General features: G+C 50.7%; 1 protein-coding gene across 6 annotated transcripts in view; it reads left to right on the top strand.

Moving 5' to 3' along the window:
- Positions 1-27,816, top strand: part of GckIII (Germinal centre kinase III) — a 107,187-nt gene that overhangs the window by 43,249 nt on the left and 36,122 nt on the right. For 3 of the 6 annotated variants that reach the window (XM_076368429.1, XM_076368430.1, XM_031984180.2), the window contains one exon: positions 600-853. The exons of 1 other annotated variant lie outside the window; for it this stretch is intronic. In XM_076368429.1, coding sequence (XP_076224544.1) covers positions 600-853 — 254 coding nt within the window. Of the gene's footprint in view, positions 1-599; positions 854-19,000; positions 19,414-27,816 lie in introns of those variants that run through there. 2 more of the 6 variants (XM_031984178.2, XM_031984179.2) reach the window with 2 other exon arrangements.

Here is a 27,816-nt window from a genome sequence, read left to right as displayed (position 1 = left end):
GTCGGCCGTCGCGTTCTTCACGTGCTCGAGGCTCGCACGTGCAAAACGGCGAGGCTCCGCTCAAGTGCGGGGCTCGTTTTATGTGGAAACGGTAAAAAGAGGGACGTAATGGAGACCGGGCGAATTGCAGGTTGCACGGACTACGCGGGGATCCGTGCAACCCGGTTGCAACGCTGCGAACAAGCCGCGCGGCCGATCACGCGTTCGACGCGATAGTAGGTGGCGTCCGATTCCCGTTGGATCTCGCGCGATAATCGCTTCTGTTCGTGCCGGCAATAACTTAGGCGTTAATTGGACGAAGCCTGGATTTGTCGCGCGCGAGATTAACGAGCTGGGCGTGCGTGAGCCGCGATTTATCGTCGGCGACGGAACGGCTCGCGAGAAATATCGTTCTCTCTTGGGGATTTAATTTTCCATCGGGCAACGATCACGATTAAAATCGGCATCGGAAAGTTCCCGCCGTCGTGCCGTTCGTTTCGAAGGGATTCCCGCGTTCCGTTAGACGATCGAGCCTGACCGCGAGTTCAATGAGAATTGTCCATCCACTTGTCCCTCGGGACGAATCCGGTCCGCTCACGTAGTCGCCTCTGACCTTGCAGTTGGTCCGAATTATGCACCGCGGCGACGAATGAAATTGCGGATCGCTGGAGGAACGATAAATCGTTTAACGAGCGACCGGCCGGCGGGAAAGGCGAAAATGTTCGTCGCTATGGTGCTGCACAAGCACAGCAAGCACAACAATGGGAACCACTCGAACAACAACAACACCAGTCGCACAACCAACAACCTGAACAACAACAATCACCTCAACAATAATGTGAACAACGCGAACCAGGCGTTCAACTCGAGAACGGTAAGTCTGGACACTCCCGAACGAATAAACATCCCCGAAGGATTCAACGGTGAGCGGTGAACCACTCCGACAAGGTACCTGTGCGCATAGATCATTCATAAAACTGTTCAACCGGAATGAAATTCCCAATATACCGCGTTCTATCTTTCACCGATTGATTTCCACGATTCCGAGCACGGTGTCGCGTGAATCGAGCTCGGCCGGCCGATCATTAGAAGCCGAAGCCGGCGAGCGAGTTTTTGTTTGAAGCCGTTTAATGAATAAATCCCGTGTGCGTGCACCTGTTGCTCCCCGGCCGAAACGAAACCCGTTCGATTAATCGAAGTGACAGTAATCTTGCCGAACGGTTCCAATTAAGCGGCAGCGGCGACGGCGGCGCGGCGGTCCGCGGAAACGCGTTGAAACCGGTAATACTTGAAATCGCGTTTGGAAAACCGTTATTCAACGTTGACAGGACTGCGAACGAAATTTCTGTTTGTCGGCCGCCGGTGTTACGCTGACCATTCGAATCCCGAGTTCCTTTCCGTTCAAACGATACGTTTTCCACGCGATTTCTCCGGGTCTTGTCGGCCCACTAATTTTACAACCCCCGAGCGTTCCTTTCCGCGGAACGAGCGGATAGGGAGAGGGAGGGGAGACAGATAGGGACCAGAACGCAGGTTCGCGGGAAAGTGTGCGGCATCTTTTGGCACGACTCGCCGAGGATTTTTATCAGCCCGAGACGGGAGCTGCTCCTTTTCGTCGCCGATTCGCGGAGAAGAAAAATTTTTCCAGCTGGAAGGAGAATCCTGTTCACCTCCGTCGCGGAAGGGGAGAGTTATCTTCGCCGGCGCAGAAATCCCATGGAAAAGCGACGATTCCGCTGACGCCGTCGTCTCGTCTCGCGGATACCGCGTCGCCCCCCGAATTTATATCCACCCCTCCCCGCCGCCCCACCTTTTCCATTACACGGCTTCCTTAATTTCGCTCGTAATTCATTTTTATTTCACGCCTCGATTCCTCTATCCCCCGAATCAAGGAACTACTCCGCAGCGTTTTGTAGCTGTCATTCGCGAGTTCGGTCTGTCCGCTTGATAAAGACAGCTTTTCCGGCGCACATCGATTTTAATGAAACTTAAGTGAGACGTAGTTCTCAAGAATACACTTGACACGTATCTCCTCTTATCGGTCAACATCCACTTTGAAAGATTGAAGTTGAGGGTTGAAAGTATATTCTTTACATCTCTGAAACTAGGGGTTAAAAAGGAAATTTAAGTTGTCATTTTGAGGTGAACAATTAAAAAAATAATTTCTTTTCTTCATTCCCTAGTTTGGAAGATATTACAAAAATATACTGTCAACCCTGAACTTTGAGCAGTGTTTTCACCCCTCCAAAGCGGATGTTGGCCGATAGGAAAAAATACGTGTCGAATATCTTCCTGAGGTCTATATTCCACAGAAGCTTTATCAAAATCGGAGTGTGCCAGTTGAAAATGTTCCCTCGCGAGTTCATTCCGGGCCGAGTTCGTTACATCGACTCCGCATCGGTCCAATTTCAATTTCCCGTGTCGGCCGGTGAGTATTCGGGTTAGACGCACCACCAGACGAACGGGAGTCGCGAACGATCCGTGTTTGAAGTAGAAATGGGTCAACGCGACGACTGATAGGCACGCTCGGGTGCGTCGATTCCCCGGGCATTGTAACGTTCGCCGAACTCCATTGGGGTTCGACGTGAAAAACGGTGACTACGGAACAGCGCGATACCAGCGAGCCGCGAAACGCCGCATAGAACGAGGTAGAACGCGCACCCGATCGGGAAAAGTAATTATTATTTCACAAATAATGATTCCGTCGCGGGTAATACCGGCGCGGAATAAAAGCGGATGCGACGGCCGAGACTAATATCGAGTTATCGCGAGCTGCATTTTCCTCAGGATTCAATTTCGCTTCAATTTCTGCCGCAGGATTGACTAGACTGCCTATCGATATTCGTTCACGGTCGGCCCGCGCGAGTTTCCCTCATTTCCTTTTTTTTATTCCGAAACTGGCTCGATTGTTTTTCGTCCCCCGCGAGTTCCGAGACCTTTCACCCTTTCCCTGTATTTATTGTTGTTGTTGTTTTCGATATTATTTCCATCGCGATCGTTCGTTTCGTCATTCCCTTTCAAGTAATTTCCCCGCGGCGCGATTTGCATCCTGTTCGCCGGCAGGCGGTCGGTTTATTTTTCGAGGACGGAAGGGTGGAGGACTACGAATAAGTTAATTGCATCTATCGGGGCCGCTTCGTCTCTCAGCACCGGTCGCCCGGCTTCAAGAGGTTTCCATGCAAATGAAGCCGGCGAGATTAAGCCCTTTGTGTTATTCGGTCCTGATAACGAACGTGTTAAAGGACCCGCCCCGAAACGCTATAAATTAACAACTAGATTAAACTGTCCATCGCGTCGAAGTCTCCGTGTCCCGACGCGCGGCTTTGCATTCCAAAGGGTCCCGGGCCTCCGGTGTTGTTCAAATACTCCTACGACGATCGCGATTCCCTGTAATTTATTGTTTCTTCCAGCCTTTTACACCCGGGATAGCCGGGACTGACACGGCGTAATTGCAATTTACTACGGTACTCGTCGGAAAACGGGGAATTCCCTAATAATTACGAATGGACCCTGTCGCCTCGTCGCGGCGATTAAACGTGCAAAGATTAATTAAAGGAATTCGTGGAAATATCACCGATGAAAGGCTGATTATCGAACCCTCTGTAGCGATAATTTTTAATTAAAAAGCCGAGCTACATTTGCGCGCGATCTTTTTTCGTACGCGTCAAACGGAAATTAACCCTTTGCGAGCCGACTCGCAGTGAATCGCTTAATTTGGCGAAGCAAAATTCTATAAAATTCCATAATATTTTCGCTCGATGCAGCGATACGCAGAATATTAAAAAACAGTACCTTTGTTTTCGAATTTATACGTGTTTTCTCATTACTCGGTTACAAAGGACATCGTCGATATCTCATTGGAAAAATATTGAATATCTCTAATGAGAATCTTCCGAGTGCAAAGGGTTAAAAGGCGAATCGCGCGTCAAAGGATTAAAGGGGGACGAGTGCAGCGACAATAAGCGAGCGTCGCAGTAACGGAGTAATCAGCACCGACGCACAGTTTTCCCCGAAAAGTTTCAATTAACCCTGACTCCGCCTATCCGCGAGGAATAATTAGGAAAGTGCGCGGGCGATCGTCGCGTTAGCGAGCCGTAGCGGGTTCGTTAAAAGCGGTGCAAACGTGCCCTTTAACGGAGCTGCCGGATTAAAGCTCTCGATCGACCTGTGTTTCGACGAACGTGTTAAAGGACTCCCCGGAAGGGCTATAAATCGCCGAGTAGATTAAGCCGTTCATCATCGGCCGGGACGCGTGCCTATATCATTTGCAGGCCCGAATCCTTCAATCGCGACCGGCGCGCCCGCGATAAATCAGCCGGCGAATGATTTACCCGCGTCCGAGGTTGAGCTTGAAAATTGGTGGATCGTCGCCGCGGGCGCGCACTCAATTTTTCGTGTTTATTCCCGCGCCGCGAGTGGATTTTCCCGCCGTAGCCCGCGGGAGGTGGGTCGGCCGATTGTTTGTTGCGTTCCCGAACGAGCGGAGACGCGCCGGCGAGAGGGTGAACGTTAAACGTGACCCGCGAAGGGTGAAAGTGTCGCTGCGACGGGGAACAAAGGCAGTTAAATAGATCGAGGAGAAGTGGATTAACGCTCCTTTCCGTTAAAAGACACCCCTCCCCGAGTATCGAGCGTCGTCTCCGACCCTCTCACGACCTCTCCGCCAATCGGAATCACAGCCGGCCGCGTCCCACGATTTCGAAGCGTCTTGAAATCAATCGCCTGCATTTATTTACCCCAACAAACTCATTAAGACGGCTCCTTCGAGATCCCTCCGATGCGCGGGGTGTCCCGGCGAATCATTCTGGAACAGTAAAAGGGACGTTTATTCGCGTAATTGAATGCAAAACAAAGAAACGAAGAAGACGCAGCGGGAATGAATAAAGGAAAGGAAACAAGTTTAACGATCCGCGCTCTCGCGACTGCAGTAAGCATCGTCGGTTAACAGTGTACAGACACGCCCACCGGAGTTTCATTTAATTGCTCGCGCGCCCGTTGAACATTTCAATTCAATGTATTTTTATTCGAGAAACCACTCCGCGTTACGATTAGCCCCATCATCGCCGGAATAACCCGACGGGCCGGGCAATAAAAGTCGCGCGGAAGACGGCCGATCGATCGATCGGTCGGCTCTTTCCAGATATTTCAATCGAAAGCGGCGGTGCGCGGTGACGTCTCGTGAAAAGGGTCAGTTGGACACGGACAAAGGGACGCCGATAAGGCCGATGCTCGCAGAAAATGGCGAGCTTTCAAGGAACTACCAATAAATTTCTATTCTGGCCGTCGCGGATCGGAAGTCCGTTCCATTCGAGCCGAGTGTTCGCTTCTTCGCGGCCCGGCTAGTGTTATTCACCGCGAAACACGGATTGCACGTGAACCGCAACAACCCGCGGCAGAACCGGCGAGGTTTCAGCCGGAGCCCGCACCGTCTCCCCTTTCCCTCGATATTAAATTCCGACGCGGAATTCCCGGCGAAATTTTCGATCAACGGGACCGTTTGAACGGATTTCCCCCGCTGCCTTAATCGCGGAGAAATTTTCATTAGGAATTAATCTAGCGCGAGTAATGCGATCTCCTCCGGCGAGGATCCGTCGTCGGTCGGGAGGTTCGATCGTGATTCGAATTTCCTGCATTTTTCCGCGCGGCTCGATCCAAAGATACGCGCCGAACGCGTACCGGGAATCGAACACTTCGAGCGCACGATGGTCGGATCGGAGTCTGAAGATTTTTTGAGATTCTCGAAATTTCAGAACCCTTTTCCGTTTCCAGCGTGATTTTACTTCCAAGACGATTAACATTTGACTGTTTAACACTTCGACCGCCACGTCACCCAATTCGGGTGACACTGTTGATTACATATACTTAAACATTTAGTTTCTTAATGACGTATCGAATAAACTGAATTTTGTTGGATGCATGAGATATTACAAATATAGTAGAGCAATCGTTTTGAAGAATTAAGGCTTTCTATTTTCTGCTTCATTAAGACTTCCGTCTGCATTCGAGTTTTAACGAGTGTTTACTTAGCAGTCTAAGTGTTAATTCGTTTCAGAAAGTTTATCGCACTACCGAACACAATACTGCTTCGCTTTTAACGACAAATTCTTAATCGATGTCGAACTATTAATGCGATTGTTTTCTATTATTAATGAAGTGTTCTCGGCGATAATTGACTCATCAAGCTATTGTATCTATTTAGAGAAATACCCTACTGTTCCATATTAGGCGCCGTTACCCTACATTGCTGAATCAATTTCTCTAGTAATTCCCCGAAATAGCATCTGTTATCTAATAACCGGGAAACAAGAATTCTGGAACGGTTTAATTTGCTCTATTTGGCAGTTCCAGTGTTAATCGTTCGCAGTGGGGGACGAGGAACCTGTCGCCGAAACGCTGATGCGTTTAATTAACGCTGTCCACTCGAGACGGGCGTCGTGTTAGCCGAAAATCCGCCCCCGCTGGGGGGATGGTCACGGGTTCCCTCGAGTTTGGGGTGGACGGGCTCGACCACGTTGCCAGGGTTATGCTCGGACAATCGATGGACAGAGCCGGCTGGTAATCAGGCCGATTACACCGGCCGCTCGTTTAATTCCCGGCAACTGTCGTTAATGCTCGACAAATTGGACGAGCGTGTTTCGCTTTCGCGAGCGGAAAATCGAAATATCGCGACCCGGAAGGGGCGGGATAGGAAGACGTCGCCGGAATAATCAGCGGCGCGGAATCGATCGATCGTCATTTCCGGTGGCGTCGAAATCGATTATCGACGCACCAGGGAATATTTGATCGTGCGCTTCCAAGCGAATTTCGACGCTCCGCTGCTGTTTACCGAATTCTTCGTTTCGCAGCCGGAACCTGTTTCCTGCCCATCGACCGCTCGCGAACGAACGAATCAGTAAACAGCGAGGGATCGATTTCACGCGCGCGCTGGATCGTGCCGCGATTTTCGAACGATTTTTTTCGTGGCTCGCCTCGTGTGTTTTACTCGCCCTTTCGTATTTTTCCCCTGTTTTTTCTATCTGTTTGCCGTTGCAGCGGGACACCGGCGCGCACAATTTTCGCTTATAATCGATCTCGCGGCGCGGCCCGCTCGGCCGCGGGACAAAGGCCGAGCAATTTTTGCCCGGTCGAAGCCTCGTCCGGCGACAGAGCCAAAGGTTTTTATTAAAAGCCAGCCGTGGCTCGATCGATGGACGTTAAACCGCGTCCACACCGGGAATTGCCTTCGCTTCGAATCGATTCGATTCTGAAGCCGCCGGTAGCACCGTTCCTTAGAGATTAGACGTTAATCGGACACTTAACTACTCGCTTCTAATTCTCGGTTAATTAAAATCTCGACGAGTATGCTCTTAAAGTCTCTATTAAGGAATCAAGGTAAAGTCGATCGCTGGGTGGTTCCAGCGTCGAGAGCCCGGATCCTCGGCGCGGTGTGTACGCGGTGTCTCGAAAAACGCACGCGCGTACCGGGAGGCTCGTAAGCGTTGGAAGAATGAATTTAATTACACCGTATAAGGTGGCGCTTGGGTAGGAGCGAGCGAGCGAGCGAACGAGCGACGAAATGAGAATGGAGAGGGTACGATGTAACGGGATAAGTGGCAGTGTCAGGCGTTGTGTAATCGGCCGCATGAGAAAGGTCGGTGGAACCGAACGAACTCCGATCGTTGCTCCGTGAAACGCGGTGGACGCGCCGCGGAAATTCCGATGTTCCTGGCGAGCAGATTTCAGCGTTGTTTAGCCATCCGTTCGCGGAGCGTTGCTCGTCGGTTTCTCTTTTCCCGGTCGGCGGGGAAAACGGTGCGCAAAACGAACGAAAAGGATCGATCGCGACTCGCTCCGCTATTGACAACACCGTGACCGGCTCGCGTTCTCCGCTTCATAAAATTCTCCTCGGTCCGTGATTTTCATTCGATCGCGGGCCACGTGAGCGGCCGATATAACGGGCGATTCGAAAGTAACTTTCGATGTTCCGCTGGGAAACTACCCGACCGGTCGATCCGGACGGCTTATTCCCGTCACGCGTTGTGTCGGCTGTCTTATCGCGCCTGGGGATTTCGTATCGCGCACCTGGGAGTCGGCTCGAGGAACAAAGCGAAGACCTGCGAAGTTCGAAGGTGTTGAAAACCTAGTCGATCGTTCTCCGAACGTCTAGTATAAACAGACGCGATTGATTAGACGACGAATCGAGAAATAAGATCTGTCTTATCCGAATCTGTTGAACGTTGATCGTCGTTGGCGCGTCTAAACGCGCGATTTCGGCGAATCCCCGAGCGCCGCGAGGCCCGGCGGCACCGGAAAAACGCATCCAACGGCGAGCAGTCGTGGGTCGACGCGTCCAATAATTAGCCCGCTTCGCATCGCCGGTAGTTACACTGTTAAACACTTACCCGTGGCCGGCATTAATGCATCCCACGTGCATTTCCCCCGCGGCTACTAACAGGAAGCCCTCCCAATACGAGCGGGGGCCCAGATCGTCTAATGGTAACGACGTAACGACCTTGCCGGCACGGTATCTTCCGGTTACGAGCTTCCTGATGCCAGTCGCGACCCAGCCTGCTCGTAAAACCCGAACTTCGCCAGCGAAAAGCGCAGCCAGACCCATGCCTTTTATGAGCCCCGCCGAACGCGGGGGAGAAACTTCCCCGTTTAAGGGTAATCGCCATGGGACCATACATAATACTCGGCCGATCCGGAGCGCGTGCGGTGGTCCCTCGATATCTGCTGTCTACGCTGGCCAATCGAACAGCGTTTATCGAGGATGGACTAGGTTCCCTTTGCCCAGAGCACTGACTGCATCCCTTCACAGTGTTTCTAATGCGATTGCGAATGTGATAGCGAAAAGAGAATTATGTCTTCTTACGCTCAGAAGTCAATGAATTCAAGCCTAGAAAATAGAGACTCAGGAAATGAATGTTTTAGCTTCTGACGTGATTATCAACGTATTCGGAAGCTATACAAAGAGCTTTCCTTCCTAGAAAAAATAAAGGATCGGCTAAATCCTGTAATAACTAAGAATATTATTTATCTCATTGAACTGTACGACAATCAGAAGATATGAAAGAATCGACTCAACCGTATTGGCTTCTGCGTGACTCACATCTAGCACTACTTTCCTTTAACTCTTTCGCTATGAGCGTCCTGTTCGCTGCGACACTCCCGCTGAGACGTCTTCGCGATAAGAGTACATTTGCGCTGGGACAGTCAGTGGCCGGATTTACGCTTGACTGCAATCAAAGTTGCCTGGCGGTGTTTTAATGGAATATCGAAACCGTAAGTCCAGAGAGAGACACGAAGCATGTGAAATAGCAAGCTACCACAGTCGCTGATCCAATCGAAAGAGTCGAAGCGCTTTCAGCCGATCGTGGAAAATTGTCGGAATAAACCCGTCGATGCATAATAATGGGACACCGTGTGCACAGAGAGTCTGGAGTGGACACAGTCAACGACCCGCGGTCCACAATGTGAGACCCGCATCGACAGGTCCGTAATTGCACGGTCTGTCTGGCCTGTCTTCCACCGAAAACGGGGTACTTTTGGTTCTGATATTGTGCCCTCGGTTCCATCCGCGCCGGGACCCGTTACGCGGCACGTCGATTCCCGCGATGAAGATCCCGCGGACGTGACGCAAAGGTAATTGGATTTTTTGACGAGCGGCCGCGGAACAGGGATTTAATAATTGCCGGGCGAGCCGGTCCTCGGTCCCGATACCAAGAGTTCTTGCTCCTCGCGCGCTGCCCCCGTCACGCTCGCCTTCCGCCGGCGTCGCGCTGAATTTCTATACACCGTGTAATTCCGTTTTAATGCACCGTCTTTAGTTATCATTGCCGTGATATTAAGAGCGCCCCCGTTCGCGTCCGAACAGTAGACGCCGTCCCGTTACCTACTTTCTCGCCCGGCACGCCGACGAAACCCGGTGAACTCTGATGACAGGAATTACTCGTTACGTTCTGGCAAAGTAATCTTTACGACTCCTCGCCGGACGATTCCCATCGACGTCTTTCTTCCCTGTTGAAGCCATCTCCTGGAACCCGAGACTTAAGATACTTAATTAATTCACCTTTCTTTCGCGAAAGTATTCCGCAGAGTTTCATTTCCTCCATTCAAACGGATTCAAGTCTCCCTCTCGTGCTCCTGGTAACCCGACCTTCCAAAACTCGACACTGAAAATATTTAATTGATCCGCTTTCCTTCCTCTCCGTCGAATTCTTCTCAAAAGCGTTCTCGAAACTTCCATTTCCTCTCCTACGCGGCTTCGAGTCTTCTTTCGTCCCTATGGTAGTCCGCAAGCCGAAACTTTTAGGGTCTTCCCTCCGGTCCTAGGCACTCAAGAAAAATCGAATATTCCAGCCCTTGTCCCTTCGTTTTTCCCTGCCGTCCATTCTCTTGGATGCGAGGAGGCCCGTAATGCTGAAATTGGCAAGCTTCCTAAAAACTCACGGCGAAGGAGTCAGCCGCCATTGGTATTCTCTAGTCGGAGCGAGTGTCATCAGGTATTTACTAACGACGACGACCCTCCCCGCGTGTTACCATCGGTTTGGGAAGAATCGAAGCTCGACACGTTCGGGATGATTAGGTGGCGTCGATCTAGATAAACTTCTCGTTAACCGTGAATATGGATCCGGCTGCTGCGCAAGGTTATACCTCGGAAAGAGATGGAACGCCGGATAATGGGAGTCGCGAGCTCGGCGGCTCGTTACGTAAACGGGTGAAAATTCTCGCGATTGCCGCGCGTCAAGTGGTCGCAGTTTACCGTTCCGAGTAAATAGTAGATCACCGTTGATAGTTGCCGCGTGTGATTCACCGTGTAAATTGTAGTGAACTGCCAGACACGGAAGTTTGATCACCGCAGTACAGTGTTTGCCGACGCTGCCGTTTCGGCGAGCACTCCTGGGAAACGGTCACCGCCATTGTCCGCGTTGCGTAGGATAAATTTATATTGTTATGATAGCCGTTTAAGTCGGCAGTAATGCCGGTTAAACGTCGCGTAAATTGCGCGATGCGTCGTCGCGGACGAGACAGAGGCGTACTCGCGGTTTCGAACGCGAACGGAGAACGAGGAAACGAGAAGTTAGCGGCGCGCGGCACGGTCGCGCTGAAAAAGCGACTCGTAAGTTCTTCCCATGATCCCGGCGGGGTTCTTTTCGAAAGTGGCGTGGCACATGGCTGCAGTTGCAGCCGTCCCTCCTCCAGAAGATGGATGCATCTACGGAACTTCCGATGCTCGAAAGATTCTCTGGCTACGGCGCGGCGAAACTTGCGCCGGCGAACGGTCTCGCGTACGTGGAATTTCTCGACCGGGAACTTCCGAACTTCCGGCGAAATTTCATTTATCTTCCGACCGTTCGCGATATCGCTCGATTCCAGGGGCCAGTCCTTCCGCCGGACTACCTCGACCCGCGTCGCACGCACTATCTCCTTGTCAAATGCCACCGCGACATTCGAAAGGAAACGGTCGCGAACCTACCGTCGCGATTGATACGTATCTTTATTACGGGTTCCAGTGGAAAAGAAACGGCTGATCGAGATCCGTATCTTTAGAGTACCCGTGTAATTCTATATACTTTATGGCTTTCGATCGCGACGACGGCAATTACGATTCATTAGAATTCATCGGCGGGCATTATCAGAGACGTTCGAGTTTCAATCGGGTAAAGTTCGCAGCTAACGGCGTCATTTTTATTTCCTCTTTTATTCCTTTACTTTTATTATTCCAACGCTTTCTCTGCGTTTATTTCTTCCACGACCGTCCGCGGAAGTTCGATCGCGGGTGGAGGGGGAAATTAGACTGTCCGAAGTGTATCGGAATATTAAACGCGGCCAGGCGTAATTTAAAACGTCGCGGGGAGCCGATCGACGGGGCTTATCGAACTTGGCATCGCGGTCTTTCCTCGGCCGACGTCGAAAATTTCATCACCGGAGAACTGGGGGACCTCGCGACCGACCGAGACACAATTGGGGCAAATCCGTAACGCGGCCGACCCCATGAACGTACTTCTGACACTCGATCAGGCGAGTATATTGATCGCGCGACGATTATGTCATCCTTGTCCTGGCACGGTTCGCCGTGTCGCCTCGTTCCGCTCCATCATCCGTGAAAGAATCCTTTTCTCCTGGCACTTGAAACTGCTCGAAGCTCCCTCGATGATCTTCGACCGTTCCTTGTTGTATTCGACAACTGTGTCGCGATATCGTTCTACAGACGGAAAAATTTAATGGGATCTGCAGACAGACCTGTTTCCACGCTGAGCTTCAACGTCGAGCTTCCTCGAGAAAGGAATAATTTGGAGAAGAGGAATTGCACATTCGCGAAGGAAAAGAATTGCGCTTTCGCGGAGAAAATGAACAGCTATTTCACGGGGGCAATTAATCTGTGCTATTCGACACGAACGAGATGTCGGCGAAGGTACTCCAAAGGGGAACAACATTAACCTCCCAAAGTCCTGGCAAATTACTAATCGGCGCACCGCATAATTGGCCGTGCAGCAGAACGCCGCGGCCGAAACCGAATCGAATTAGCCGAGACACTCGTCCGCCACGATATTTATGGGCATGCGTGTAACTGTAAATGCGACGACGCCTGTATCCGATTGCTCGTGTTAGTCGTCGAGCCCCCCGCGATATCTCGCCGCCTTTCACTCGGCCATACTTCGCGCCATTGTGCAGCCACGGTTGTGCAACGATATTTTAGCTCTCGGTGCATTGCAAAACGGACGCGCGTATGATCGTCGCCGTAGTAGCATTGTCTCCTTTCCCGTGACATTCCCGCGTACGATTTCGACCGTCGATCCCCGAATCGGCAAGGTACAGGCCGCTAAAGATATTCCGTTAATCGCATTTTTCTGTAGACCAACTTTCACGGCGCGTCTGGCTTTAATATATTCGCGTCGCGTATCATTCGATCTGGGTTTTACAATCCTCGCGATCTAAGCGTCTCGCAACCGAGATCTCCGAACATCTAATTTAGATTTTAATCACGAGGGGATCGGTGTCGTTTCCATTCCGACGAGTTCCGATGATAAGTGGAACGCGAACCTGCGCGCGCTAATCCCAGACACGATCGTTCGGATTCCCGGCGTGTAACGTCGTGTTTATATTCCGCGTGGAATGGAACTCGTTACTTCAAAAGTATGTAACAAGGCGTGTTTAGTTCTAACCGCCATTCCCGTATATATACGGTTTGTTGCTGACACTAGAACTACTGAACTAAAATGTTTAACACGTTGAGTGCCGCGCGATTTCATAGAGCAAACTATACAAAACGGAAGAAATATAATATCAAATCATTCGATCAAATTGTATAATTATTATTAGGTAATACTATGTATAATACACAAGATGTTTTCAAATAATCGTCGTTTAATTGAGTGAACTATAGTAATTGGATTTGTTTGAAGGTCATCGGCGAGGCCCGTGCCATTCAACGTGTTAATTGGCGAAATGTAAATTCGAAAACTTTGTTTCCTGTCAGCGCAGTCGATGACGAGACGGATCGATCGTCCGACAATCGAGTCAAGATTTTTTTCTTCATTCAGCAAAGTTTCTCGCTCCGACAGTGTCTATAAATACCGGACAACAGTGTCCCGTTCCTCGACACGTTGTTTTACAGCTCGGGCGCTGTTAACGGTCGCGATTAATGAACCGTTCCACCGTGAAGGAACACCTCCGCGATGGAAAGTCGCTTTGTGAATTCGCGACGGTCGCGCGTTATTCGGAACGGCCGTAAAATCGGGTCGATTTTATACGTCGGCCGACGGCGCTCTTGAACGCGAGCGTCCGCGCTCCTCTCGGCCGGATATTAAATCGCGCCCAGTCACACGCGCCGCTATTAAAATTCGTCCTGCGCCGGCGATACCATTAAAATTTAATAGTCCACGCACGCGGCGGCGATCCAATCCTTTTATCCACCTTCCCCTTTCGTTTTTTCGAGGAAATTCTTCGTGAAACGTGGCCCCGCGCCCGCACGCGCGCAGGATCGCCAAACCACGTCGGCCAAGCGAATACGGACAATCGCCGGATTTACCATCCTGTCGTTATTCGTGGACTCGCCGCTCCTCGCCGGATAAATTTGACTTTCCGCCGGTTGATGATCGATAGTACGCTTTTGGAAATTAAATTTATCGCACTGTGACAGTTCATACGCGAGCGTTAAGGAGGATTCAATACAATATCTTTGTTGAGCGTACGATTTATTTAAAGTACGATATTGGACAACTTGTGCGAAGTACAAAATGTATTTGCGGCGGTAGAATGCCAGAGGTTACGGTATAGACCGCTCGAATGTTGTTGGTAGAATCGTGACATGTGTTTAACCGCTTTATGAGAGGTCATAGCCTATGTCCTCGAAAGCCACAAACGGAAAATCGCAATGAAAACATTCAACAGCCACCTGTCGGTGCAAGTATTATAGAAATTTAGAGAGTTTGCAACCTCCTCATTTTGTGTTTCATTAATTGTCCTGGAAGCCGTGTATAAAGTTGGACATACTAGTCTATTTTTAGTTAGGAGCGCACTTAACCACGTTGGGTTTTAACAGTCTCCCAATAGTAAGATTCTATGTAGCCGGTTACTGTTACGATGTAACTTAGAGGCGGGCCTAGTCGGAAGAGGGACGGGCCTAACAGAAAGAGGGCGTTGTTTAACCTGACGGAGCAGAGCTAACTGGCAGAGGAGAGGGGCCTAACCGATTTAGGGCGGGGCCTAACAGGAAGGGGCGGAGTTTAGTCGAGCAGAGACGGGTCTAACTAACGGCGGTGAGGGGCCTGATGGGAAAGGAGGTTTAACCGAGCGGGGGCGGAGCCTAGTCGAGCGGAGAACCCAGTGGACGACTCCCCTTGCCCCTCTGCACTTTTAAGCCTCAGGCTGATTGCACTAACGCGAGAAACGAGTACAACTATGCTTGGCTCCTTGACACACTCGCTCAGGTATAATGTATAATATTGTTGAGAATCATCAAAATCGGAGCAGGCTAAGCACATCGGTAACTTGACCTTTACCATTAAAACTACCGACCAGTTCAATCGACTTCTTGAAATTCCTCTGTAGGAACTCCAAGAGTGCATCCATTGAGACTTTGATTTATAATCGCGTATTGATAAATCAATTTCTTTAATAATTTCTCAGAAAATCCCTGTTATAGTAATCGCGAAATGAAGAACTCAGGAATGAGTCATTTCGACTCGTCTGGTAGTTCTAGCGTTAAATTTGCCAAAATCGAATAGTATCATTTCGTTCGCTTTGTTTCCTTGAGATTTGTCGAAGAGGTGTGCGTTATCGTTGACAATCCTCGCGAAGGTAACGGACCACCCTCTATAAGCGATCACGAGAATAATTTCGCCGATCGATGTCACAATTCCCTCGGGATTGATTGGCCCAGCGACGGTCGAGTTTATCGGCGCATTAAGGCGACGTACGAGTCGCGTTTAAATGTCGCGATACCACGTCCCTCGATCATGGTTCCTTTATAGATCGCGGGCCCCTGCGGGCTAGGCTCGCGTGAGCACAACCGAGTAAAATAAGAGTCGACGTTCGCGTACAATCCAATTCACGGCGAGGCAAGCTTGTTTGTTATTCTCTCTCTTCCCTTCTCCTTCCGTCTCTCCCGTCCTCCTCGGCCACGTTATCGATTTCACGGCGCCGCTCGCGCGACTCGACTGCGGCCGATAGCTGACTTGGATAGGTTCGATTACGAGGTATCGATTGCAACATACTTTACAGCTTCCCTGGGAGAAGTTTCGAAAAAGTGTTTTCACTCGGCGAGATCTCGCCGTGCTTTATGGGCTGCTCGGGGCCGGATTTAACACGCGCGACGTGTATATTCGTCGTCCGCTTCTCCGGCCGATCTTTTACACGAACTCGTTCTCTACACGATTTCCTAGCAGCTAGCCGCTATCGGTCGATATCCCCGATAAAACCAGCTGAAATAACATTGCAATCAACAGTGCGATAATTGACCTGCAACATCAAATGTCACTTTCGTTCATGTTATCGGACCACCTACCGCAGATAAAAGGAAATCGGTTCGAAACAATCGATCGTTTAGACTGGAACGCTTCAACCAGTGAGCTATTGCGACCTCCTCGAATAGTGTGCACCTAAGATCTGTAAAAAGTAAGTTTTCCAACGAGTATACTCGTTATAACGAAACCTTGTCAATTCATTTCACGATTTAGAGTGTTTCGTGTAACTATCCTTATCGTATAACAAACTCAAATCGCATTAGAATTAATTAGCAATGATTTGATACCGTAGCTCTCCAGTTACACTGTTCTTTAGCTACTACGTAATTAAATATACTGATACCTCAATTTTCTTGTAATTGTTTGCCATTAGTTTGCTCCAGCCATCGGTGATCAGCGTGGGCAACGCGTTAGGATCGCAGTTTCATGGAAGTTTCGCTGAAAGATCCGCGAAACGGCGCGCGGAAACCCTACGGTCGGCACAGCTCGAGCGCAATCCCTCTCTAATTCGTTCAACGTGGAATGTTAGAAAATATGGTAACGCAACGAACTGTTATACAACCGCGGCCGCGTTTCCGAGGTCCGTTTAAACTGCTAAGTGAATCGACAGGTTTCAATTTCTTCGGTTCTCTAACGGGGCATCAGAAGAAAGAGAGTATCGGAATAAAACGCGTTCAGCAACGGGGCTCGTCCCTGAACGTTGCTCAACCGTGATCTTCGAACAATGGCGCATCGGATGGTAGTACGCCTTCCTGTTATAACGCTCGCTTCCGCTTGATCCGTATACGGAAACTGTACACCGTTTTTGATGTCCATTGGGCTCTCCCGATGACATTCTCTTTTCTACCTTGGTGAATGAACTGTTTCTTCTCGCGAATCAAAGCTCGGCTGTGCTCGAACTTCCAAACAACTTCTAAACAGACTTCTATCGGTCTTTCTCCGATGAATATTTACCTCGATAAAACGAACGGCAAAAGAATGCCACTCGCGCACACGTCAAAGTAGAACGAGACGTTATTGCACCGGCGTAATTTCAATAAACACACGTGACATCCGCAGTTTGTCATTGAAAGAAGACACAGTAATGAACGAAACAGGGGCCAGCGTTGACGCCCCGACGATTTCGTAACTCGACCCATTATCGGCGTCACAGTCGCGTAATTATTACGTCCGATGCGCGCGGACCGCGGAAAGAAAGTATCCTCGGTGGTGAAATTACGAAGGTATCTCGCGCAATGGTCTTATGCATTTCAAGTAGTTCAATTAAGAGCTCGCGGAAGGGATCCAGCGTGATATTGAAAGGATTAAAAATCCTCATCTCACAGAACTGTCCTTTCATTAGCCATCCTCGCGGCGCGAGGCCCGCGGACTCACTTATCGAGCAGATTATCAATGATTTCGCAAACCCGCGAGCATGCTCCTGCGGCCGATTTGCATTGGAATCCGCTTGTCGCGCTTTTTCTCGCCGGCCGCGGCTGATCACCGCGGGAAACAAGGACGCGACGCGACGCGTCGTCGCTGGCTCCGTGGAAAATATTTAGCACACGGAAAATAAAGCGCGACGCATCCTACCGTGAAATTGCATCACTCGAGTTTTGTGATCCAGTTACCGTCTCCGCGGCTCGCTCGCCATAATCAAGCGTCATCGCTTCCGCCGACTAAACTCCTTCGTGGTTTTCGCGGGCCACTGATGTGGGTCGACGTTTTTCCCGGATTATATCGCGTCCACCGGTGTCCTGCCAACAACTCCATTCAATTCGTTCCTCGCGAGTCCACTGCGGATGTTTACGCCGGGCTTATTATAAATCCTAGTTTATACGACTCGAGGTACAGAGATTCGAGGACTCCTTCGGGTTCCGAGCAACGATAAACAATTCGCGGGACGCGTCGAGTCGTTCCGTTACATCGAGCTGCAGCGAACGCGCAAGTTTAATCCGCGATCCGCCGACGAAACGTATCGCTCCGGTTCCGCTTTTCTTTCTCGCCTCTTTTCGCTAAACCGATAGTTCCCGTAGGAGAGAAAGCGGCGGCTTTCGACGGATCGAAACGTCGATTTCATAGCCGGATCGCGGTTCGCCGGGAATCGAAGCCGCGTGGACGATCGATTCTCGTTCACGCTCGGCAAAGCGCGCTCTCCCGTTGCGCGTGTAATTTTGTAATCAGTGTTATCGGGCCGACCGGTGATCCGTGAGCTTCACGATCGGCGATCGCAACCTTTCCAAGGCCTCGAACGTGGGCCCAACCTCCCGGCGTATCGCGTGTCCGATTATCGTCCCGATCAAGGTTAACGCGCTTATGAATATTCACGACGAAGAGGCCCGGGTGTCCCGCGACATCGTCCTATCAAAACGCGCCGGCCAGTTTTTGCGTCACGACGGACACGCACGGACCTTAATTTACACCTGGCCCACATCGTAGCGTGACGACGGTTCCCGGTTTCGACGCCTAGCGGCGCAATAGCCTCGCGAGGCGGGCATCGATTATTTCTCGAAGCATCCGGTTATGTAAAGGGAAGGGTTTGCCGTCCGAGGAATGTCAAGGAAGTCCCTAAACTTAGGCCATCTGCCATCGGCAGCTTGTTTATGCCCCGATAAAATAACAGATTAACAGCGACGTCAACACAGTTCCGTCCCAATTCGAATTCAAGCTGTTTGGCCGGGCGTTAACGATCATCGAATTCATCGCCGCCACGATCTTCCGCGAATCTAGACCCGGTGGCTCCAAATTTAGCCATGGTCCTTGAACTTTGATCGCCCGGTGGCGTGTTTGAACTTCTGCCCCAGACCCTGCCGACCTAAAGTTACACGATCGCTAATAATATTCCTAATTGCCGGATCGCGGCGAAGTGACTCGGGAAATCAACAAGTCCCGACTAGAACCGAAGTCTCGCCCGGCGTAGTCACACCCTAAGCAACCAGCAACGCCGTCGAGCCTATCTATCGGGTGTCCGTAACGTCCAGCGAGCCGTTCCCCAGGCTTCCCCTACTCTCCGCGTTTGATGTCCCACGGCGAGCCGCTCGCAGCGGCTCTCCCGCGCCTTTCTTCGCGCTGCTGCACCGCGTGTCAGTTCGAAAGCGGCCGCGGACAATAACTGACAAGCAACCGGTCAGCGAAGCTAGCCAGCGAGTCGAGCCGCGCCAGTCGGCTGCCAAAGTCGCGCGTCCCCTTCTGTCTACCGACCCGGTTGTTCCGGCATGTACAGTGTCTTCGTAAACGCGAGAAATTCATCTCCGGCTCGTTGTGAGAGTGTGTAGATCCTCGCGAGATGGATGAGACGTGAAGGTTGAAGAGTGCTGTGACCCGAGAAGCGGACTTCGAGTGCGCGGCCAGTGTGTCCGGCGGTTGGCCTTCCGTCCGCAGTGATATTCGACGATCTGTTTTCTCTATCGGTGATCCCGTTAAGCGCAGAGATTAATCGGGAGTTCGTCGGGGCCCGAGAGAAAGTTTCATCGATCACGAGCGATCGATGCTAGGCACCCCGGAGGTACGCCGCGCTGCTTTGAAAAACAGCTGCGTCGACGGCGACGCCATGGAACGAGGAACGAAGCTGTCGATCGCGGGGCGGGCGTTGAATCGCGCTGGAAATCGTGCAGCCAGCGTTGAAAAACGAGCCATGGAATATCCTGGCCGATAAACGCGCGCTCCGGCCGCGCGAGAACATATGTTATCACGGCGACGCGATTATCCCGCGCCGACCGCGATAGCGTTGGCCGACCGCTCGTTCGGCGTAGACGGATTTCCTGATCGATACCCTCCGCGGATTCTTTTCTCGCTATCTCGACGCTGGCTGGGGCATTTCGTCGGAGGTTTTGCTCTCTCGTAACGTGTGACATTTAAATGTCAGCGCGGAGCCGCGGCGCACGACGCCAGGCCACCCGTTCCACTCCGTTTGCTTCGCGGGTTCGGCTGCTGTGTGTCTTTTCCGCGACGCGAGCACTTTCGCTGAACGCTAGTCCGGCGTTATTTCGTAACGCTCGGGATCCTTGAGGCTCGAGTCGCCGAGAGATTCATGTTCGGCTTGTCGAAGCTGCGGTACTACTGAGTCAGCGTTACTTCCACTGAACAATCGTGTTCAATCTTCGTGCTATACGAATGCTATCCTTTGTTCTGGTCGGCTTTGAAACTGAGATCTCGCCTTCGATGACCAGGGCTTTAGCTCTAAACTCCGGTTTACCGAAACTCGTTCGCATTCGGCCGGAGGACGACTCTAGAGCTGGCTGTTCAGGAATTCGTTGGCTCTCTACTTTATTGGAACCTCTATTCTGCTAGTCATCTTCGAGATCCTAGATTTTTCCTCTGTAACTAAGCACCAGCTCGAAACCAGGGACTGTCTAAACTTGCCATATTTGAGAATTCTAGAACTAGCTGACTCGGGAATTCGTTTGCTCTCGAATAGGAGCTTCGCTTTATTGGAATCTCTGTCCTTTGTTCCAAGTCACCTCGCAGACCCGAGATTTTTTCTCTATAGTCTCCATAAAGTTCGAAACTGGGGATCACCTAAGCTCGCCACGTTCCGATAGAGGACTCTACAGCGAGTTTAAAAATTCGTTCCCTCGAATGGCAGCCATTCCCCAGGACCCCGTATCGTACAGCTTATCCCCGTTGAATCTTTCTCCGCGGAAAGAGCTCGATGGTATCTGACTGGTCGCGTCGCCGTGTTCCCGTCCAGGGACGGAATTCTGGTAATTGTTTCTGGAGGCGGGTCGGTTGGAGGAACGTCTCGTGCAGGACGCACTCGCCGGGATAAGTAAGGTAGTGTGCTTTCGGGCACGGTAGGTTAATTCTCGTATAGTGGCTGGGTGTATTTAGAGCATAAAACGGCCTGGCGCGGTGGTTTCCTCGCCGCGTCCACGAGAGATCCGTGCACAGTCGAAAGAAGAGGAGAGGCGAGGAGAGGCGGGACTGCTCGAAATAATTATTCCCCGCGGGACGCGCGCGCGCGGGGCAGGCGCATCGGGTTTTCTTCTTCGCCGATGGTAAAAAAGAGAGCGAACCGCCGACGGAATATTTCCGTGGAAAGTAGCCGCGCTGTTGCACGTATCGGGAGAGGAAACGATCGCCTGGAGAGAGAGAGAGAGAGAGAGAGAGAGAGAGAGAGAGAGAGAGAGAGAGAGAGAGAGAGAGAGAGAGAGAGAGAGAGAGAGAGAGAGAGATGGGCGCGTTTCAGTCGAAAGCCGTAAAAACGTGAGAAGATGCGAGCGGGATTTCGTGGCCACGCGAGCCTGTGAATTTTCATGGAAAAAGGGAAAGAGAGAACGTAGCTGGAGAAATATTTATATCGTAGTGCAACGGAGAAAGAGGGGGAGAAAGAGGGAGATGGGTCGTTCGTGGAAATGAGTGAAAGTGGTCGTTACTTAACTCTTCGTCCAGCCGCCGAATGAAAAGCGCTCCGTCGTCGTCGGTAATTAACCGGGAAAATATTCAAGGATCCCATGCCCTCCCCTCCCGATTCTCTCTCTCTCTCTCTCTCTCTCTCTCTCTCTCTCTCTCTCTCTCTCTCTCGTGCTTTAATCGCGCTTTAATCTCTGCGAGGCGGCTCTCTCGCTTAGCAATGCAAAAACAGCCTTGTGTCCCGATGCACGGGAAGAAAGAAGCGAGACCGGGTAGGATAGAGGCTGCAGTCATTGACATCCGTTTGAAGTCCCAAAGAAAAATGCCGGGGAACACTGGCGAGCCGCGGGAAAGCAATAAAGTGGACGCTTTAAAGCGCCACCGTCGGGTGGACGTTAAACTTTCCACGTGAAATACGACGTTCTCTTTTAGGAGGCTTTTACGCCGCGCGTTTTTGCAATTAACCGTAAGAGGAGCCAGCCCCCCGATCGTCTATCCCCGGCCAATTACAATCGAGAACAGTGTGGAAAGTCGCTACTTATCGCGGGTGGTTTTCCCGCGGCCGTTTCGTTCCCGTTCGTCCAGAAAAGAAGCGAGTGCCTTCACCTTTCGCCTTGAGACCGTCCGATCGAGCCTCCAGCGAGTGTCCCTTCATTCCGGCGGATAATTACACCTTAAGTAGGATACTTTCGGTCGGCGGAACGTGTCGCCGGTAGTCGACGAGCATAAAAATCCTCGGCTCGAACGAGTGAAGTATTTTACGACACCGAGGGAGACTCCGTCTCCTCCAGGAACTGTCGGACCATCGATTCTACGCGCGCGTATCATCGAAAACTCGCCGTTATCGCGTATCGGCGACCATTATTCTCTTTCCCGCAGAAAGTTCTCCTATCGCGAACCTGTTCGCCGCGAGTCTTTCGAAAGCGGATACGGTCCGGCGGGAGCGGACGTTTTCGCGAAATGTCACCCTCGACGTCCACGCGGCTCGTAAAACGGTAAAAAAGCGAACGGGTTTCCGTCGAATCGGCGTCGGCCGCCGGGGAAACGGGTTTTCGTTCGCGTCGATCGGTTTATCGCGTACCCGCCGCCGGTTATCCGCCTCGACGGTGCCGCGCGCCGCTCCGTTCGCGCTCACTTTCACTAGCGCCGCGCGGAAGGAGAAAAGGGATCGACCTGGCCGAGTCGCGTTATATAAATTAGGCGTTTCGCGAGCGAGCGCGACGCGCAGTCTTTCACATGCAGATGTTCGCCGGGCGAGCGTGTTTGTTTCGTCTTTAGTGAAACTGAAGGCGGACTAGAAGATTGGGAGCATGTGTGGAGGTGTATATGAACGTACATTATTATTTAAATTGATAGTCGATATTGATCGACATTTATTTAAGGAATATTGATCAACACTATTTCTACCGAAGTTGTCAGACTGATTTGATCTGGATTTTTAACTTAAAATTACTTTCGAAGTTTAATCATACGTTCTATATTGATTCTTCGACTTTTCCAATGATTATAAAATTCATTATAGGAAATGTCCAACATTCAATTGAGCAAGAACGATTAAACTGGGAAAATAATTTTAAAAGGTGTCTTTAGACACCTTCGGTAGAAATAGTGTTAAATATATTTGATATGCAACGAGAAATAAATTATACATTACGTTTTCATTTTAACTGCTATAATCCTTTAAACATTCTTCGCTACTCGATGCAAACTCGATGAAGCTGTTTATAACAACGTCCAAGCTAACAATTAACATTGACAGTAAATCTCTATTGGTAGAACATCGGATTCTTCAAGTTGATTTATAGCTACGATGCAATTTCACATAATTGCATAGGTATGATACAATATTTTGTGCAACGATGCCGTCACAAAATACCAAACATGTAACTTCGAATACGTATCCCGTTTCTTCGCGAGACTAACATCACTTATTTCTTCTTCCCCGCACTATTACGTTATAGAATATATTCAATATATTCATGAAATTAAACCTCGAGCATTGTCCAGCAAACATCTGCATGTGAAACACTGCGACGTGCCGCAACGCTCGCCGCATCCTCCTTTCAGGCCGCGTCTGTGTCGTCGTGGCCTTTAGAAACCTCCCAGCAGCGCGAGAGATTGCTTCCTACTTTTCGTGCAACTTCTTTTTCCCCTCGGCTGAAGAAGCCTTTGAGAAGCTTCGCCGAGATGGATCGCCCGTCGCACACGCTAGAGGCGGATCGGCGAACAATCCTTTTGCCCCGTCCGGCGGCTAATTGCGCGGTTCTTCGAGTCCGAACGGAAAAAGATAATGCCGGTCGCGGGTGTTGCCGAGGGATCGGCTCAAATAATAATCAGACTGTGCACGGATAGATCGGGGAACGATATCATTCGTGAGCCAAGCCGTCTGGCAGCGGCAGCTCGGGCTCGGGCGAAAGTCACTGACCGATATTCTTTTTTATCGCCGCACGCACGTTCGTGCGCCGCCTCGTTTTGCATTTCCTGCCATTAGAACGTTACGCGGCGCACGAAATCTAGCTCGAAACGCAGAAAACCCTTGTACACGGCCCTCATTCCACAAACGATCCTATTCCGCGTACGGTAACGATCGGAATGCTTCGATCGATCCTTGGAAACCGAGTTATTAGCGTATCCCGTTCCGGGAATTAACGACTCGCGATTAACGGTGCAATTGTTCGTCGAAACTGCCTCGATAGGGTGGATCAATTATCCTCCGCTCGTTTCTCTCCGCGATCTTGAATTCTCGAAACGAGGGGGAGTCGTCTAGAAATCGTTCGGCTCAAACTCTCGATCCCCGATTCGACGGGTGATTGCTCGAATGCTAATCGTCGGGTATTATTCGAAGAGAAACCGGCGTGCCACGAAGGAACCGCGCAGAGGCCTCGTTTTTTCGCGGATGTTTAGAAACGCCGCAGCAATTCAGCCGTGGATCCGAACGCAGCCCGTTATTTCGCGCGGAGAAAGCGGTGCGTTGCCCGTTCAATTTCCCTCCGGTTACGCGTCCGAGCGATCGTTCGCCGCGGCAGGTGGCCGCCGCTCGGAAAACGTGAATTCTAATCGTGACCCGTTCCTCCGGAGGCGAGAGGCGGGATCCTGGCCCGCCGTTGAAAAGTTACGCAAGGAGTTATCGCGCCGGCCGTAATATGGGAAGTTCGCCGCGTGCGCCAGGTGCGTTCCCGGAGCACGCGAGTCGAAACGAAAAATACGCCGTGCCCGGATTCCCGACAGCGGCGCGTGTCGTTAAACGCAGCTGCCGGTGGACGCGCGTTGCCCGTAATGAAAGTCGCTAATTTTTTCCAGCGGTTTCCACGGCGCCGCTCCTCTCTCGGCTTGCATACAATGCGAGGCTGCGCTCGTTCGAAAGAACGCCCGAGTTTCGCTGAGGCCTCGATTCCGCTGTTTCCTTTTGCTCCGTTAGAAAGGTATTTCTGTCTGTCCATCGCCGGCTGGCTCACCTGTCCGCGATGGAACGTTTACTATTAGGTCGCATGTGAATGAAACGTCGGCTGTTTCTTACTCGTAAATCTTGATGCTCTCGTTCTTTTTGTTTCTTTGTTTTTAATGTAACCTCTTGAACGGTTTCGTTTTCTATTATAGGAGTAACGTTTTCTAAAGAGGTTCGCCCGAGTTACACATGGTAACTAGTTCTTGAACAGCTTTTTAACACTTAGGTAGCCGTCTGGAAGGAAACTATACAATTAAACCTTTTCTATTAACTTTAATTGACCTAGATCAGCAGATTTAAAAATTGTACTTCGTAGAAGTAGGAAAAGTATTCAGACTTGCAAATATTCCTAATTGAAAGCTCACTGAGTAACAAGGAAAAGATAAACAAAAGGTAGTGCGTTGCTATGTGAAAAGTGGGAGGTCTCATTTTTTTGGCTTAGTGTTATCCCTTTGCACTCGAAAGTTTTTCACTAGAAATATTCAATATTCGATGAGATACAGACGATGTTCTTTGAAACTAATTAACGAGGAAACATATATAAATTAAGAAGGAAAGTTATTTGATTTCAATATTCCATATATTGATGCGTCATGCAAAGCTTAATATTATATATAAGACTTCATAATTTTGCAAATCAAATCAAGTGGTGACCGAGAGTCTCCTCTCGAGTGCAAAGGGTTAATATTGTTCTTTGGTAAGGTTCTCTAAAATGAATGGTCTCAGGAATAACTCATCAACCGGCGTTACAGGTGTTACGTCGCTCTGTTTACTCGTGTTATTAAATATTTTTATTAAGAAGATTACGCTGCGAACACGTTCCCACGCGGTAGCTGGAACATTTCTGTTATTCCCTCTTCTTTTTTCGCTTTTTTCCAGCTTGTACGTCACCGCGACAGCGCGCTTTTCTTTTCCACGAGAGAGCCGTGCCACCTAACTCCGGCGATTTTCCATTGTGCCGCGAAAACGCGTCGCCTAATGTCTCCTCGGAGCCGCTCGAGAAATGGAACGATTCTCGGCTGAACCGGGAATTCCTCCTCCCGTCGCGCCGCTTCGCCCGGTTGCTAAGGGAAATTTCTTTGAGAGTTTGGTCGATAGGCGACTCTTTTTCCCGTGCCGGCTGATTGGCAGGATGTTTCATGATTCATGCGCCTCGTTTCTTCCGTGGAAGATGTGCCGCGTCTGGGGACACAAGGGAGGCGTGTCTGATCGTAGTCGGGCAAATCTACTTAACCGTGAAACACGGTCGACTGGTGAGTCAATCCGTTTTTTCGCCGGCCTGGAACTGTGTAGGCCGTGATTCCAGGTTTTTCGACTCGCTCCCCGAAGATGAATCTGTTCGTCATTGGTGTCCATTTATAGTCCTCGACTCTTTCTTCAGTCGCCTATTCACCGAGTAATTCCCCTATCTTCTCGTCTATGAACAATTCATTTACATTTCACACCGTACGTTGCTCCGTTCAGGACTCGAATTCCCTAAGAATCGATACGACATTCCGATACATCTGTTATTCCACGCCGAAGGAAGGCGAACTCCGCTGCCGACTGTCTTTGATTAAACATACAGAACCCTCTCCTCGCCGCGCGGGTCCGCGCAGATAACACGGTGATTCAGTTTTCCTGCGAAGCCGAGCTCGAGCCGCGAGGGATTCCTTTCCCGATTCGAAGCCCGCGCCGTAAATAGGCAGCGAGCACGGGGCTTCGGCCGATCCCACGGCGCGTTGTATCCTAATAAAGCCACGCTTTCGTATCCGCCTACGCGTCACGATTAACAATTAACGGTCGCATGACGAATGCCAACGCGGCGATGAAAGCGCGTGCATCCCGGGGAACGCACGTGCAGCCCGTCGAGGCCCAATTATTCCGAGTAACGGGCGACCTAGGAACGTGCGACACGCGCATTTCAAAAGAAATCGTGACCATCCGAGCGTCTCCTTCCTCGCCACCCACGGGACAACCTTCTCGGAGCCTTGGACTAGTCCCCCGACGTCGGAATCGATTCCAACGACACCGGCGATTTCCCCGGATGATTAATCCACGGCGAGTCCAGTACGCTCCGGCGTCCAGAAACCGAATTTCCACGGCGAAACCGAGAGTCTTCTCGAGACCTGCCGTCTGCGAACTCGCGAAACAATGCGAAAGTAATTAGTCGCTCGGGGATTGCCGTCGAGACACCGGCAACCCTTCCCGAAGGGGACAGTTTACGGGGAAGTCGGTTCCGGCTAGACGACCCGACGCCGCGGACGGCGTATTCATTGAAACTTTCAATTTATCGGTTCGCGCCTCGCCGAGAGCGACTCCTGTTTCACGCGGCTCCTTAAACGGAGAAAACTTTCCGCTGGAAACTTCTTTCCGCGGCTAGAAGCCGCCGCTGGATTAATAACGTTCTGAACGCTTTATGCAGTTCCGGGGGAGCGAGTACTAATTAAGGGGGGCACCAGAGACGTTCTAAATATAGGTAAACTTTGGCAAGTTTTTTGCTTGTAACACCCGGGTGTACACCTGGAAAACATCAGTTTTCGCTGAAGAGTTATGAACGAGACTTCCTATAGCTTTCTCTTGATTAAGCATTTTGATGTGTTCTTAATCGACGCTAGATTTGCATTTATTCTGTAGTTTATTCTATTATTCCTAGAAGAATTGATCTTAATTTTCTAAAGATAGACCGGTATACATTCGTGTGATGGCATCGATGATCAGCGTGAACGTTCGCTGAACAATATTCGTGAAAATTCAAATTGACGCGTTCCGCGGAGCAAATGTTGCGTCGTCGGTTCAGCGGTGGCATGGCCGGCCGTTTCCAGTGCCGCGGGTTATATCGAAACCGGTAGAAAGTGCGGTATTAATCTCGGCGCGAGAAGAAAAAGGAAAAGGGAGGAAGGCATTTCGTAACTCGAACAAGGCAAAAAGCGGCGGAAAAAAGGATGGATAAAGATTCGTAACGAACGGCGCGCAGTGTCGGGCACCGCGGAACTGGAAAAAGCGCAACGACCGCGACCGCTTCTCTCTCTCTCTCTGTTCCTCGTCCCCGCCGTTTCTTTCTCCCGCCGATCGGGGATTATCTCGAGAGTCGAGTTAATCGCCGTTCGGCTCGGTGATTTAGAGCCACGG

The sequence above is a fragment of the Nomia melanderi genome, chromosome 1 (assembly GCF_051020985.1).
Source record: "Nomia melanderi isolate GNS246 chromosome 1, iyNomMela1, whole genome shotgun sequence".
Taxonomy (NCBI): Eukaryota; Metazoa; Arthropoda; class Insecta; order Hymenoptera; family Halictidae; genus Nomia; species Nomia melanderi.
The sequence above is the reverse complement of the archived record's forward strand: the minus strand, read 5'-3'. Positions and strand labels throughout refer to the sequence as shown.